The 17,360-nt window shown below is 37.9% G+C and overlaps 1 protein-coding gene across 1 annotated transcript in view; it reads left to right on the top strand.

Moving 5' to 3' along the window:
- CDH20 (cadherin 20) overlaps window positions 1-17,360 on the top strand; it is a 204,161-nt gene that overhangs the window by 161,207 nt on the left and 25,594 nt on the right. Inside the window, exons 3-6 of the mRNA XM_059409764.1 lie at window positions 2,516-2,810; window positions 3,338-3,457; window positions 5,850-6,017; window positions 9,906-10,093. Of these exons, the coding sequence (XP_059265747.1) occupies window positions 2,516-2,810; window positions 3,338-3,457; window positions 5,850-6,017; window positions 9,906-10,093 (771 nt within the window). The remainder of the gene's footprint in view (window positions 1-2,515; window positions 2,811-3,337; window positions 3,458-5,849; window positions 6,018-9,905; window positions 10,094-17,360) is intronic.

A 17,360-nucleotide genomic window follows, 5' to 3' on the forward strand; every position in this document is an offset into this window, starting at 1 on the left:
GCCTTTGGAGATGTGTCTTGAAAGAAGTTGCTATGGCTGATGTTGAAGAGGTCACTGCCTATGCTCTTCTCTAGAATTCTGATGGATTCCTGTCTCACACTGAGGTCTTTTCATCCATTTAGAGGTTATCTTTGTGTATGGTGTAAGAGAATAGTCCAGTTTCATTCTTCTGTATACAGCTGTCCAATTTCCCCAGCACCATTTATTGAAGAAATTACTTTTTTCCCACAGGATATTTTTTCCTGCTTTGTCGAAGATTAGTTGACCACAGAGTTGAGAGTCCATATCTGAGTTCTCTATTCTGTTCCACTGGTCTATGTGTATGTTTTCATGCCAGTACCATGCTGTCTTGGTGATCACAGCCTTGTAACATAGCTTAAAGACTAGGGCACCGGGGTAGCTCAGTTGGCTGAACACCTGACTCTTGGTTTTGGCTCAGGTCGTGATCTCATGGGTCGTGAGATTAAGTCCTGCTGGCTCCAAGCTCAGCGAGGGAATCAGCTTGGGATTCTCTCCCTCTGTCCCCCTTCCCCTCTGTACACACTCTACCTCTCTCTCTCAAATAAATCAATAAATCTTTAAAAAAAAAAAAAATCCTGAGATTCTCTCCTCCTCCTCCAAACCCCATTCCTTTGCCTGGAAACACAGTTCCAGATCAAATGGATTTTCATTTCTTTATGACCAGGTTCCAATAAAATGGCTTTTTATTCTACACAATAAGAGCTGGGCACCTCTGGGTTTTTTAACTGCATAAATAGAAGACTTAGATTGCAAGAAATAATAATACTGTATACGCAATGAGGAAATGTGAGAATTTCATACTATAAACAGAATTCTCTAAGTAGAAAAAAAATTCCTCGGCCATTTATTCGGTCAATGTTATTCTATTTGCCCTCTCTAGATAAGACGCAGCTGAATTCCTCTCGGCAGCAAAATCGCTGCCTCCGTGATTTGGCCAGGAGTCAGTTTGAAATCAACTCAAAGCCAGCCTCAACCTCCAAACCCATCCCTGTCTGAGGATGTCATGAACACATTTTCAGGTGTCCTCTTCGTGTCTGTGCCATTTCATGCTCAGAGTAACACCGTCCTAGCCGTGCTTCAGGCAGCCTTCTATGCCCTTCCCCATTAGACTATGAATAATAAAAAAGCCAAAGGTTGTTTGTGCCGCCTCTGCTACACTCCTGAAGGCTTGAAGGGAGCAGAGAAGAGCTGGGCATGTTAATACCCTTTTCTCTATGCATATCGCCGTCATTATTACCATCATCATAATCGGCCCCATTTATAGCATTCCTATTATGGGAAAGACGCTGTGCTAGGTGCTTTACATACATTAATTTCTAATGATCCCAACAACCCTTCAAAGTAAGTATTAATGGTGCCCTCTACATTTATAATATTAGAAATTTGAGAGTAATAAACATTCACTACTTTGTCCAAGTCCCTCAGCTTATAACTGACATTATGTTTTAGGCCAGATACATCTGCCTCCACTAGCCTAAAGCTAAAACTGGTTGTCTATTTTATAAACTAAATCTCTGAACCATGCAAAGTGCTAAAACCCACTTTAGAGAGAGACTGTTACTTATATGATAACACAAACCTTCAGAATTCTTGCCATAGAACGTTATCCGTAATTAGAGATGCAGAAATGTATTTCTAGGCCCTAGTATGAAAATAGTGCCCTGGACTCCTTTTGAGAGTGCCTTATTCATTACAGAGTAATCCAGGAGACAACATAGTTGGATGGGCAGATAAAAGTATGTCCCTAACTCAACTATCCACATATAGATTTGAGTGATTCAATTATAAGCCCAGGAACTGGTCCCACCAAAGAGAGATACACTGATGCAAATACAACAACCAGCTGTTAAATCCATTCTGATACCCAGAACACAGGCATGAATACATAGTCCTGTTGAATGAAATTACTGAATCGGGACTGCAGAATCAGAGTTGCAGGAGTCCCTGGAGGTCATTTACAATTTCCAGGATAGTGGCCATAGCCTATTTATTAATCAGTCCATCAGTTTTTCAAGCAACTTGAATCATCACAAGGTTTTTGAAACTCCAAAACTTAGTTTATGTCAAATACTTATTTTAAAATGTTAGTTTTGCCCACTTTTTTTTCTTAAGTGGAAATGCTAGGCTCCTCCTTAGTAGACTTGCTCTTACTCTCATGCTGGGGGCCTATACTTCCCAGAACTCCTGTTTTCCATATTTCTCAGGGCAAGGAACCTAAAAATACAGTAGTAAATTCAGGATACTGAATGTGATGTGGAAAGAATTTTACTTATTCATCAATCTATATTTGGTCTTTGATACAATCATGTTCAATGTATATTAATTCTTTGTAGACCAACAATTTAAATGTTTGGGTGAAAGAAATTCTTTCAAAGAAAATCATAAGTTTGAAAAGGAAGTCATAAGCTTGGATCAAACTGAAAATCGATTAATTTCCACCACGTCTTCATATGCATAATGAGATTTGGGGCTTTGTTTGTTTGTTTTTTCTTAGCTTCACTCAGACATGGACAGGGGAGATGGATCCATCAAATACATCCTCTCAGGAGAAGGTGCAGGTGTCGTGTTTACCATCGATGACACCACTGGAGACATCCATGCCATTCAGAGGCTTGATCGAGAGGAAAGGGCCCAGTATACTTTAAGGGCTCAAGCCCTAGACAGGCGGACTGGCAGACCAATGGAGCCAGAGTCAGAGTTCATCATCAAAATCCAAGACATCAATGACAATGAGCCCAAGTTCCTGGATGGACCTTATGTCGCCACTGTGCCAGAAATGTCACCAGTGGGTAAGGTGGAGAGTCACTGATTCTCACAGACAGCAGTTCTTCTATAGAAGATCCTCCTCTCTATACACAGAGAGAATGTGCAAAGCAGCTCACAAATTCTAAAACTGGACCAAAAATGACAACCAAGTCCCTAGGCAGGAAACTACTTAGACAGTGAAATCAGCCACAGTAAAAAATAATAGTAACAATAAGCTTAGAATTGTTATTCAGTTCTGATTCTTAAAAGATAGAAGGTAGACAGATAAATGTTTGATTCATAAGGAAGAAGCATTTTGGTATTATCAAAAAAGCAATGAAGAACCCAAAGACTGTGTTGTTCTTACTGGTTACTAAGAATTTGAAACACGAATTAACTCCTGTCTCACTAGAGAGGCACAAGTTAGGAGCTATGGAAGCTTGACCTCAAAAAGGGTTCTCCCAAGGAAGCAAACGTAACAATTGCAAATGCGTTAAGATTGCCTATTCAGCACTGCTTCCAGCCTTTAGCTATTCAACTTGAACAGGTTTCCACCATCTCTCTTCCTCAGGGACCTCTGTTATCCAGGTGACAGCCACAGATGCTGATGATCCAACCTACGGCAACAGTGCCCGGGTAGTGTACAGCATTCTCCAGGGCCAGCCATATTTTTCTGTGGACTCCAAAACAGGTATGTGATGCAATGTCATCAGAGCTGGTTGCTTTATTCCCTACTAATTCATAACTGCTACTTATGATAAACCCAACTCTCCTTTTCCAGGACTCTATAGGGACTGTATTAATGAAAGAAGATTGTTACAAGCTTTAGGATTAAGACAGCAAACAACCACTGTGCTGGTGGGTAAAAGCAGCACTATGTCTAGACAGTGTACAGAGTCTGACTGGAGAGGCCAAAAGGCCTGCCTACACAAAGGGACATCCTCACTAGCCTTCAGTAACTCCTACAGCTGAATTTATTCCCAGAGACTGTCTTTTATCACTCCAAGAAGACCTAAGAGGATTGACACATTAACCTAGGCTCACTAAAGAACTAGGATCATTGATTTTGGAAACTATGAAGAGCCTTAGGGGAACCATCCAGTCCATTACCAGTCACTTAACAAATAAGGAAACTGGGAACTGAGACCCAACGAAGTGCTTCTCTCTGTAGATATGTGCCCTGACGTTTGGTCTGATGCTCTCCCCACTGAACCACCCCGTACTAAGTAGAGAACGTGGCCAGAATAAGGGGATGCCAGGACACAAAGATTTTGCTGAGCGGGGAAAGAGCGCAGAACATGGGATGTGGCCCCTAAAAAGGCAAGTGCTGAGTGGGAAGCTCTCACAGGGAGGACAACTAAAAGAACTGGATGTGTAAGAACGAATGTGGCAACAAAGGACAGACAGACAGAAGTCTGGTTGTGGTTTTTTGTTTTTGTTGTTTCTTTCAGTTTTACGTGAAAGCTTTGACTACAGAATTTATGTTTTATCATTATTACCCTGCTTGTGCCAAGCTTTCTTCCTTGTAAAATACTTTCATAGACATTACCATACTTGAGCCTCCCGTTATTCCTGTGAACCTGTGAGATACACGGCAGTAGTGTTATTCTCGTTCTACATACAGGAAGACTGAAGACCTAAGAATAATTAACAAGGAACTTGAGTAAAGAAACGTACAGCCTCTGAGGTAGAGTAAATGGTTAACACTCAAAGTCACCTCTCCATTTGAAAGAGAAAAAAATACATTTCTATTAGCAACCTGATAGAATTTTTTTTCCAAAAGTCCTAAGGGGAACCAGGCATTCAGAAAATAATATCGTAAAAGCAGAAAGTGAGGAAGTATAAATTAGGAGGAGGAAAGAAAAAAAGGTTGCAGTGAGGGACTTCTATAAAACAGTAACTTTAACAATTCTGCAGAAGGGGAGGGAAAGTGGGGGAATGCCCACAGGGAAGAAAATACAGGCAGGAAGAGGGTAATGTGTCCTTTATATCCTAAGAGGAACCTTATATTATTTTGACAGCTCCCAGGCGGCATCTTAAGTGTTAAGGTCAAAAATACATGAAAAGATAGTTATTGCTGTGCCCATAGGGCATTTAAAAAAAAGAAAATGCTGCATATTTCACTTCAGAATGTTGTTACTATAATGCAATATATACACTTCAGGAGTAAAGTGGAGACAGGTTTGTGGTTCCCAATCTCTCTTCTTTGCATGCAAAAGGTCTATTTAGCCAAGGGTCACACTGTAAACTTGCAGTAAACAAGCCTTTAATCTTTGCCTAGAGTGTAGAGAAGTCAACTTTTCTACATAGCAGGGCTAAAAGGGAGATAAAACATTACAGCACACCCTTGGCAGGATCAAAACAACACATTTCCCTGGATTTTGATTTAGACCCCTCTTCTTAAATGAAAGTGTATCATCACACTGTGATGCTGCTACTTACCGTCTGGGGGAGTTCATGCCTTATGCATGTTAAAAACGAGCAACTCAACAGAGCATCTTTCATGTCCCAGCTCGTGGAAACCAGTGATGCACATAGGTAAGCAGAACAAAACTGAAGGCATATATAACAAAAGGACAATTAAATCAGAATTTCAACCCTGCTTACAGGTATTGGGGAGACAGGGAAAGGAGAGTGGGAGTGAGCTGCTCAAGAAAAGTGATTCACACTACAAGGGCCTCGGGGCTAGAGAAAGTACAGGCTGAAAGAGAATTATCTAAAATCACAGATTTGCAGACATACGAGGCTGTGTTTTACGGGACCCAAAGCCCCAGTTTTCTTTGGTACAACAGAGACCCTTGAAATTGGCCCGGACTGCTAGTCCCTAACTCTGTTCGAGAACCGCTGCTGCCACCTCCTGTTCTCTCCTTGTAATGTCGCCAAAGGAAGCTCTTCCTCCTGGGATAGTGTTTGTTTCACCATTTGTTTAAGCACAGCACTCTTTCGAAGCTAGAATTCTGACCTAAGTTTAATAAAATACAGATGATTTGCATCTAGACTCTAAATACTAACAATCCACAAGGGAGAAACCTGAAAGCCAAGCTTAAACACTGGATGTGTGGATTTGTTTTTCTATCCTGCAGGTGTAATTAGGACAGCACTCATGAACATGGACCGAGAAGCCAAAGAATACTATGAAGTGATTATCCAAGCCAAGGACATGGGAGGACAGCTTGGAGGACTAGCTGGGACCACAACAGTCAACATCACCCTCTTGGATGTCAATGATAACCCACCCCGCTTTCCCCAGAGTGAGTACCTAACCAGTGAGAGTAAAGATCTCAGGCCAGAGAGAGGCACCTATTACAGAAGAGGAAGAAAAAGCCCAGCCTGAGTTCCTCTTAAAGTTCAATTATCCATGGGTTCCCTTCCTACATTTATTACTCAATTCTTATATCACCATTTCCCTTCTGGGTCCCAACATCCAATAGCACGGAGCCACTCTTTCTCACTTCTTTCATTACCACCACTCTCTGGAGCTCTGATATACTTTTTTTTTTCTTGATTTCCACACCCTGCACTCCACCCCACAAAATGAAATACTAAGGAATAAGATTTTGTCGGGAACGGCTGAACTTTAGAGAGCCACAAACCACTGTAGCATTTAAGATTTTTGTTCCTATCTCCCCCTTCCCCAAACTGATGTTTGCCCCCTTGGATACAATACTGCCCTGTTGAGAACACACACAGAGAAAATAACCCAAAACGAAGATCAACACAGAGGTACCCATCTGACTACCTTAGCCAGTCAATTCACAAGAGTACCAACCACCTGCTTTCCAATGGCACTGGGCACGAGGGATACAAGATGCATGAAACTAAGTCCCTGTCCGTGTGAAGCTGAAGATCCAGCTGGGGAACACATACTCTACACTCATCAAAAGTTAACCAGAAATTAGCATTTGCTGTGCCACTTGAGTAGTCCAGAATGAAACTTGCACAATAAACTAAGATGAATGAAGGCTTCATTGAAGGATAACACTGCAACAGGGACTCAAAAACATAAAAGATTTAAATAGGAAGAAAGAAAAACATTCCAGAAGGGGCAAGCCACTCATTCATTCAAAAAACATTTGCCTCAGGCACCATCTAGGTATGGCATATAGAACAGTATACAAAACAAGCAAAATCTCTGCTCTCCGAGAGCTCATTCCAATAGAACCTGAATGTAAAGAAAAAATATGTATCTACAGTATAAAGACCTGGAAATAAAGTAGCAAATGTGATTTCATATTCAAAAACTCCCTAAAAATGGAGACCTGCTCTTTAGTGTTTTAAATGTCTTATATTTCTAAATATTTCTATATTCTAGATGTGCTATATTTCTAAAGGAAATCACCGAAAAGTTTCTGAGCAAGACAGAGACCTAAAGGAAAGCTAATCTGAGAGCCATGTACAGATGGGCTGGCAGGAGTGGAAACTAGAAGCCAGGGAATCCATCAGGGAGGCTTTTAGAATGTTCGAGATTTGCAATGATAAGCACTTAAGGAAAAAGCAGAAAGAGTGCAGTGGGACAAGTAAGAAAACATGGGTTTCTGCCTCCTGATTTCTTGGCTGAAGGAACCGCAGCAGAGGGTGGAGTCCAAGGTAACTATGATGCCTGAAGTCTGGGTGACAGGGCGAAGAACTGTAGCACTGATAGAAACGGAGGATGCAGAAGGGAACTGATGGCAGATTTGAATATGAAGTCACAGACGACAATCTGCTGAATGGCCTTAAGGATGGTGGAAATATAGAGATATACCTGAGGAATGGAGCCCAGGAATGGAGACGTGAATCTGAGAATCAGAAGCCTGAAGGAGCAGTTGGAGAAATGAGGATAGCAGACACAATTTCATGTGAAAGACCTGACCAGGAAAATCGGGTATTTAAAAAAGAAAAAAAAGAAGGAAAGAAAGAAAAAAAACTAAACACAGAGTCAAACCAGACTTTCGGCTGAACATCTATACTTTGAGTCAGCCAGACCAAGTGAGTCATCTCTTTTATCTACATAAAGACAGGAAGGAAATTCAAACATCCTCATACAACTGTATACACAGAGACTCCATGACATTTCATAAAACAAAAAGGCAGAATACTAGGTACGTATTTCACAAGTGGTGCAACCAAGTAGCTACTAAACTGATGAGTTCTACAGGACAGCAGGGCATCACAGAACAGTTTGTGAAATGCCACACGGACTGGTTTCTTCCTTTGTGTACGTTTATTACTTCATGAATGGCTCACACTGCACACACTGCACACTACAGATTCCTGAATATCCCTGAATATTCCTGAATATTTGGCTTTTTAAATTTGACACTAGACAGTACCTCTGATGAAGACAGAAAGAGCAAAAGCAGCAAGTTACTACATAGCTCGTAAGTATGTGGATTTGGACAAACTGCAGGAAAGTCACACCACCCCAGACACGACAACTTTACAACCACATAACACAACGCTAACCAGGGTTTTGGTCCTGCTCCACAAACCAACATCTTAACCCATTCTAAAGCAAACATTTCGAGTTACCACTTTTTCAAGATAATGGGGAATCTAGCATAGAGCACGACTGTGCTGCACAGAAGATGAAATGTAAATGCATAAAAGTAATCTGCCTGCAAGCATTTTTTGCACATCATCTCTGCTTCTCCTAAAATTGTAATTATTTTTGGACTTCTAAAAAATTGTCTTTATCTCACCATTAAGTATCTCCCCATCTGTTTGTTAAAACAAAGTTTAAATGATCTCACTATTCCACAAACCTACCTTGGATAAACTCTCTGCTTTACTATCTTCTGATTGCTTATTTTAAAAATTCAATTTTCCTTCCTTTTTATAAATATTAACATAAGTGATCATGGGATGTTGGCAAAATGACACTCCTACTATTTATATTGAACAAGCTTAGTTACCTGTAACTGAACCAAATGTAATGGAATATCAAGATCTCAGATCTAATACAGGGCATCACATGTAGAAATCTTACGTATATGCTTTTTTAAACAGAGAACACAGAGCTTTCCTGGTGTGGGAAAGACACTTGTTTAATTTTCCTATAAGTTCTATAATAACAAAGTCTAATCCATCAACAATTTTGGAAGAGAATGGAAAGAGATTATGAAATCCAAGTGCCTGCCAGCTTAGTACAGACATTAGCAATTTCTGGCTCAAATTTGCCAGGAACAGGCATTATTTCTTCTCCTGTGCAAGGGAAGGTGCTGTGACCTGGTTGGGTGCTGTCAACCTCCCCAAATCTTCATGAAACTCAAGCCCTCACCCCAGGCTTCCCTGTAGCTTGCAATACACATTAGAATAAAAGAGACCATGAACATATTGAAAATATGATTATGTGATTTTCTATGTTATTTAGTCAGTCACATTTTGATTGACAAAATAATGAAGAATGTCAAAAAGCTGAGCCCCAGAGAAGGAACGTGAGTAAAGACACAACTCTAAATTTAATTGTGAAGCTGAGAAGGAAGACATTCTTATATTTTGTGAGAACTTTCAGGGTATTCTGTTCTGGAACAAGAGAACAAGAAACAACAGAGATTTCCACTGGGCAGAAGCAAGTGCAAAGACATACAGATGGACAACATGTGGAACTGGAGGGAACTTGCTCTCTGTGGCTATTCCTCCTTTACAGATCAGTGATGGCCACTAAATTTGGGCAGGCGGCCGCAGAGGTGAAAACTCTATACACTGGCTTGGCCGCAAAGGAAAATGTGGGCATTTCAAGTCGAAACAGAATAAGTATGTTCTTTGCAATCACAATGTTTTTTCTTTCTCAGAATGAATTAACATTTGGGGAGATAGTTCACTAGGAGGGACTGAAAGATTGGAAAGCAAGGTAATTCCTTCCACTCTGAAGGTGGATTCATTGAGATAAGAAATATTTTTGTTTTTATTTTGTCCTATTCTTAGGATTAGGTCATGCCTTTTTGGCCTGTCCTTATCAAACATCTAGTACAGGCTAAGACCTCATACTATCTGCTCAGCCTCTTCGGATCTCAGATTTTCTTCTGTAAAACCCAAGCTTTAATTCTTGAACCAGGAGAAAGACGTCTGTTCCAGCAGGCCTGATATGATTTGACACCGCCGAGGCATTTTCTATAGCAACAGATTACAAGAATGCATGTTCTGACCTTTCTCCACAGAACATTATCAGATGAGTGTGTTGGAATCGGCTCCAGTCAGCGCCACTGTGGGTAGAGTGTTTGCCAAGGACCTGGACGAAGGAATCAATGCCGAGATGAAATACACCATTGTGGATGGAGATGGTGCAGATGCCTTTGACATTAACACAGATCCCAATTTCCAAGTTGGCATCATAACTGTGAAGAAGGTAATCCAACTCCTCTTTCCAAATCATGTTAATGGAGGCTTTGAATATATATGAGATGTTAGTAAGGACTGTTGTACTATTAATACACATTGCTTCAAATCCTTTGATAAACATTCTCCTTTGAAAAAAAACAAAAAACTCTTACTTCTTTTGCTCACATGTAAAACTGGCTGTGTCCTCATTTTACAGAGAGGGTATCATGTCATAATAAAAATATATTATAAATATGTCCTATCTCCTAGCTCACTAGTTAACCACTTAAAAAATTATTGTAGCTTAATTCACTAATGATGTTAATGACTTGATCAATATTTGCAGTTGAACAACAGTCATTTTTTACTGTAGTATACCATAAATAAGAATAAAGCAAGCTATAATATTATTTATGAATCAATAAATAACACAAAGATTTTTTAATTGCTACTATAAGATCCATAAAAGCTAATTAGACTTGGAAAAGCTTCATCAAACATAGCTGCTGGGTAGTATTATCACTTGAAAGTCCTTTGCTTCATAAATTACCAAGTTTTTTTAATGTAAGCTATCAATTTTTTGGTGGCATAAAGCACATATGGATATACTGGTATGGAAGATAAAACCTTAAAAAATCGAAGTTTTAATATCCTCATAAGTACATATGTGATGAACTTTAAAAACTCATTGATTTAATCTTCTTTCTCTATTTTAAATAGATCTAAAAACCCAAGGTATGTTAAATTATTTATTCAACAAATACTTATTGAGCGTCTCCCTATGTGCCATGTATTATTCTAGGCATTTAATGTAGAGAATAAATAAAACAACCAAAAATATCTGCCTTCATGGAGCTTACATTCTAATAAAGGGAAGAAGACAATCAAAATAGCAAGTAAATCAACAAAGTAATATACCAGAAAGTGCTAAGTGTTACAGTGGGGAGGGGTAAAACAGAACAAAAGTGATTATCAGAAAAGCCAACACGACTTCAAATTTTAAACTGGGTGCTTGGGATTAGCTTCACAGAGAAGTGACATTTATACAAAGATTTAAAGTGGGTAGAGTCACAGCACAGAGCTGGGCAGCCTGACAACGCAGAATCCTGGGAAGTGCCCTACAAACGACTTTCAGTGAGAACTACACATGCAGCCCTGAAGACAAGGGAATGGGCACAGAGATACTGTGGAAAAGTGTTCCAGGCAAAGGGACAACCGGTGCCAAGGCCGAGAGATGGGTCTCTGCCTAGTCTGTTTCAAAAGCAACAAGGAGGTTGATAAGGCTAAGTGGAGGGGAAGACCCATAGATGAAAAAATTCAGAGAAGTAACAAAGGAGCCAAACTGCATAGGACCTTATGGGCTGCTGTTAAGTACTTTTTCCTCTGAGTAAACCAGGGAGGGCTTTAAAATCTGAGTGGATAAGACCATTAAGCATCTAACTCCTGATTTTGGCTCAGGTCATGATCTCAAGGTTGTGAGATCGAGCCCCACATTCAGCAGGGTTTCTGTTTCTCTCCCTCTCCCTTTGCCCTTCCCCCCATTCATGCTCTGGCAATCTCTCTCCCTCCATAAAATAAATAAATCTTTAAAAAATAAAACATACAACATAACTGGACTTTCTTTATAATTACTCTGTCGGCTGTGTTGAGAAAAGACCATAAAAGGGGAGCAAGGATGGGAACAGGCACACCAGCTGAGACAATCGCAATCATCGAGGTAGATGACGGTAGTGTGGCCTAGGGCAGTAGGAATGGAGATAGTGAGAAGCAATCGGAATCTAGATATATTTTGAAAGTAGAGTCAAGGGGATTTCCGAACAGACTGAAGAGGACATGAAGGAGAGGTGAACTGAGCAACCAGAAGAGAGCTGTCTCTGAGATGGGAGTCTGCAAGGTGGCAAATAGTAGGAGTAAGTTCTGGACATGCTACCCCAGTGGAGATGTGCAGTAGCTGCTGGTTATAGGAGTGTGGGGCATGGAGAAGAGTTCTGAGTTGGAAATAGAAATCTGAGAGTCACAAGCATAGAAACGGTACTTAAAGCAAATACAAGAAAATGACATTCCAAGGGCCTGAGCACAGACGGAGAAGACAGTGAGTGACATGAGCCCCACAGCACCCCAACATGAAGAGGTCAGAGAGAAGAGCAAAGGATAGCAAGGAGACTGAGAAGGAGAGATCAGGGAAACAGGAAGAGAATTAAGGGAGTGTAGTGTTCCGGAAGGCATGAAAAGCCATCTCCGGGAGAAGGGAAAGACAAATGCTACTGAAATTCTTATGAGACCATTGAAAACTGACCACAAACTTTAGGAACATGGAGATCACTGATGATCATGATGAAAGCAATGTTCATAACTTAAAATGGAGCACAAGTTAATGTGTTTAATAACAACTTGACTATATGCTATTCCACAGAGTTGAATTAACACTGCTTTAAAAGGCACGAGTTCGCCTATTTGCCCTGTATTCACTTAAGCAATAAACCAATACAGCAAAAGAACACAGATTCAGCATTCTACCAACCAGAAATCTTTACAAGCCAGCACATGATGACCTCAAAACAGTGTAAAATGCTGATAATAATTTCACAAACAAATAAATCTGAATGTAATTTAAATACTGCAGTTTCTTATTCTCATCCCTTGAGAGTTAATAACATGTTAGAAATATAAAAGATGACTAGAATAATACCAATTTGGTATATGACATAGGATTAAGAACATACTCCTTTCATGTGGTATGCCTCAAGTAAACAGATAATAAGACACTGCTTACCATGACTGATAACTGTAAGCAAGGTAAATACTCAAAGATAATTATCGTTGTATTGAAGATAAAATGCTTCAGATAATCACTGTTTCTTTAATGCAAAAATTTTCTTTAAAACAATTAAGCAATCAGAAAAAGAGCTTTTGGGATTCTCAATATATTTTAAATGCTATTTTGTATTTTAATATATAATTCTAAACATTAATTTATGTCAAATTATTAGAATATAGCTTAGACATTATTACAAGCCATTCATTTTTAAAATATTAACTATCACAATTTTGTATCTGAAAGGAACTTCAAAATGTTGTTTTCCCCAGCTCCCTTATGTGGAGAAAAGATTAAACCTAATAAGACATACCACTGTCCCTCACTGTCATTAAACTATATCCACGTTTAATCAAAACAACAATCAGTTTTGCCAAGGTCATTTGGATTTCTCTTCTGAACTTGGGAAGTAACAGAAAATGGAATTAAAAAGAGGTCAATAAGTTGGGTGGATAGACAAGTCAAATATTATAAATACTTGAGGCTATTGACTGCTTCAGTCTATACTTTTGGAACATTCACTCAGATGCCTGATCCACACCCATCTTCTACTTTGTCATTAATAATGTTGTATAAAATTGAAACGGAAGTTCTTCTTTTGATTTATTTCCCTAAGCCCTATTATTTGTCTAAAAAGCACATACTTTTTCAAAAAGAAAAATTAAGCTGAATTGATAGAATTGGGTCTTCATAAAACCATACTGATTACTACCCAGTACCTTGGGTCTTTTTGGCTTTTAAGTAATCAATCAATTGATTTTCAGTCTCTTAAGTCAAATGCTTGAAAGATAACTTGAAATATATATTTTGAAGATTGTTCTTTATTTTAGATGAGCATGCTGTTAGGCCATATTCCAGTCTTCAGCATATCTTCCATCTCCGAGCATACAACAAGCAACTGTTTTTACTTCCTTTTCCTCTTAAATAGTCCACAAAGAGCAAAACTTCTATATTTCATCAAATCTAAGATGCCCATGAAATGTAAATCACATCATTCTTTTATATACTACTTTAAAAAAGAAAAAAAAAAACTCTTGCAATTTAAATGATACAAGGCCTTCTTCTTCCCTAGTTTATAGTTTTTGAAAAAGCTCTAGTTGACACAGACATATGTGCTTCACTAATAGCAGATTTACTCCCTGCTGTTGTTTCCATGCCATTCTGCCCACATAACACTTTTTGTTTCAATGTCAAATCATAGTACAATCTTTCTGAAGACATTTTAGAAGGCAATGAAGTTCAACACATGTGGTACCCATAATGTGCAGAACTCAACTGCACCCTCTCTCCTGTTTGGCGTAAGCAACTGTAAGACGTCATCAATTGGAGAAGCAATCCTAGCTCCAAAATGTCAAAATATGAAAAGATGCACCCCTTAAAAATCACTGAAATATTGTAACATAAAATCTGTATATATTATCACCCAACCAGGACTTGTTAATAGTTGGACTGAAAAGCTTTTTTGTCCAACTCAAGGTAACATTTTGTTGCTGCATTTGGGTTTTAGACCTTTGCAGGGAAATAAAAACTTAATTCATAACTTTTGTCCTTGAGTCTGTGAAAGGGACCAACAAAGAAAGAAATATTTGTAAAACAGAATAAAAAGAACCATAATGTAAGTATGACAAAGTACTATGGAAACAAAAGAAGGAATAATTAAAACTGCTTTAAAAAACTGCATTACTAGTTTTTGCCACAATTTTTGTGACTCAATTTTTAAGAATATAATGTCTCTTCTTTATGTGCTCTAACTCTAGGAAATTCTTTGAATTTGGAATTTACGTTTTAAGGTACTATTCCTGGATTTACTATTATGACTATGGAAACAATTCTTTGATTTTAAAAAATAAGTACAAAAACTTTTCATGAAAAAAAAGTTAAACTCATATTTCAGTTGTGAGCAATTTAAAGCTTAGAGTATTTAGGACAATGTTTTCTTTGCATTTTAAATAATAAAATCATTTAGGTGTTAGGTGAGAGAGACAATAATCTTAATATAATCATCACTAGGTAACTTATTTTTTAATAATTAAAAACTCACTTTAGTCTCTTCCACAGTTAGTGTTGGAACAACTGGATATCCATATGTAAAAAAAACCATTTCATATCTCATAAAAATAAGTTCAAAATGGATCATACACCTACCAATATGCAATATACTAAAACTATAAAATTTCCATAAGGAAACATGGAAGAAAATCTGTGTGACCCTCTCTAGGCAAAGATTTCTTAGATCTGACACGATAATACCAATAAGAAAGTGATAAATAAGATTTCATCAAAATTAAGAGTTTCTGCTCTTCAAAAGCACTGTTAAAACAAATCACAGATTGAGAAAGTGATAAATAAGATTTCATCAAAATTAAGAAATTAACAAATCACAGATTAAGAAAGTGATAAATAAGATTTCATCAAAATTAAGAGTTTTTGCTCTTCAAAAGCACTGTTAAAACAAATCACAGATTGGAAATAAATATTTGCAAACACATGTCTGATAAAGGACTTGAATACAGAATACATGAACAACTCTTCAAGAAGATACATAAAAACACTGAATATCATTAAGCATTAGGGAAATGCAAATCAAAACCACAATGAGATACTACTTCATACCCACTACAATGAATAAATCAGAAAAACTGATGAAATCAAATAACGACAAAGACGTTGAACAACTAGAACTTTCATACATTCCTGGTGGGAAACCGGTACATCCACTTTAAAAACTGGTGTGGAAGTTTCTTAAAAAGTTAAAAACACACCTAACCATATAATCCCATTCCTAGGTCTCTACCCAAGTTAAATAAAAATCTATGTTCAAAGAAAAATCTGTATGCAAATGTTCATGGCAGCTTTATTCATAACGAACAAACTAGAAACAACTGAAATGTATCTCTAGCAGATAATGGATAAATAAACTGTGGTACACCCATACAGTAAATAGTACTTGGCAATAGAAAGGGACAAACTGTTCATTCACAAAAAGACATGGATGAATTTTAAATACATCGTCCAAGTAAAAGATTCGAAAAAGTATATATTGAATGGTTCCATTTATATGACATTCTTATAATAGGGACAGAGCATAGATCATTGGTTGCCAATGGGAAGGGGCTGACAAAGGGGCACAGGGCAAGGGGTAATGGCAGAGACAGAACTGTTCTGTATCTTATCATGGTGGAGATATGACTACATAATTTGCCAAAATATGCTAAACTTTATACTAAAAGGATTAATTTTAATGTAACCTCAATTTTAAAAATACAAAATTTATACCAAATTAGGAAAATGACTTAATATTAAGGGGAAAACAAACTTTACCTAGAACAAACCTAATATAAACAACAGTGCCCACTCTGGGTTACCCATATTTAAGGAAAGAATTTTAGGAAAACATAATATAATTTACCAGGGAACAATGAATGTCTAAATTTAGAGAGTAAATATAAATAAATTGGTAAAACTATTCCTTCAAGTGTATCATAGTCTGAGTGGCAGATTTCCCTGTTAATAAAACCTTGCCTTTTTATAACTTATTTTTTAAATTTATTTTTTGTTAATCTTTATACCCAATGTGGGGCTCAAATTCACAATCCTGAGATTAAGAGTCATATGCTCTACCCATCTGAGTCCGCGAGGTACCCCAAAAACCTTGCCTTCTGACTAAAAACTAGGGAGACAGTAAGACTGGTAAAATGGCTGCTTAAACGGGAATGGCTGATTCCAGGAAACAAGAAATACAATGTAGGGTGAAACTAATGCAAAACAAGTAATAACCAAAGAGCAACTACGCAAAAACTTTTTGTTAGAATTTGAAAATGCCTAATTTAGTTAAAGGAACTTCTACTGCTGTTTGTTTCTCAAAAGCAAAGCAGTTAATTAAATGGACACATGCCTCTTTCTAACCTAAAAATGTGCTGACATTCAGCATATTTTATGGGGAAAAAAAAAGCACCAGTGAATATTTAGTTAGAAAAATTTAACTCACTACCAAGTGGATATGTGACTTCTAAGCTTTAGTAACTGCTTTGCTATCCACTGTAAGTATCTTAAAGAATTAACTTTCCATGATTTTTTTTTTATTATTGATGATGTTCTGAGGTAAATGTTGCTCAAAACATTTAGACATTTTGTCAGCTTAAAAAAAGAAATGAGGGGTACCTGGGTGGCTGAGTGGGTTAAGCCTCTGCCTTCAGCTCAGATCATGATCTCAGGGTCCTGGGATCGAGCCCCGCATCTGGCTCTCTGCTCAGCGGGGCGCCTGCTTCCCTCTCTCTCTGCCTGCCGCTCTGCCTACTTGTGATTTCTCTCTCTGCCAAATGGATAAATAAAATCTTTAAAAATAAATAAATAAATCTTTTTAAAAAATGAATGGATTGTTCTTAAGAGATACCACTCGAGTTCAGTTTCTATCCTAAAATTGTATTTATTTTGGCATAAAATATTTTTAAGGTAGGAACAGATTTAAAAAAAAAAAAAC

Source organism: Mustela nigripes, chromosome 8 (assembly GCF_022355385.1).
Source record: "Mustela nigripes isolate SB6536 chromosome 8, MUSNIG.SB6536, whole genome shotgun sequence".
Classification (NCBI taxonomy): Eukaryota; Metazoa; Chordata; class Mammalia; order Carnivora; family Mustelidae; genus Mustela; species Mustela nigripes.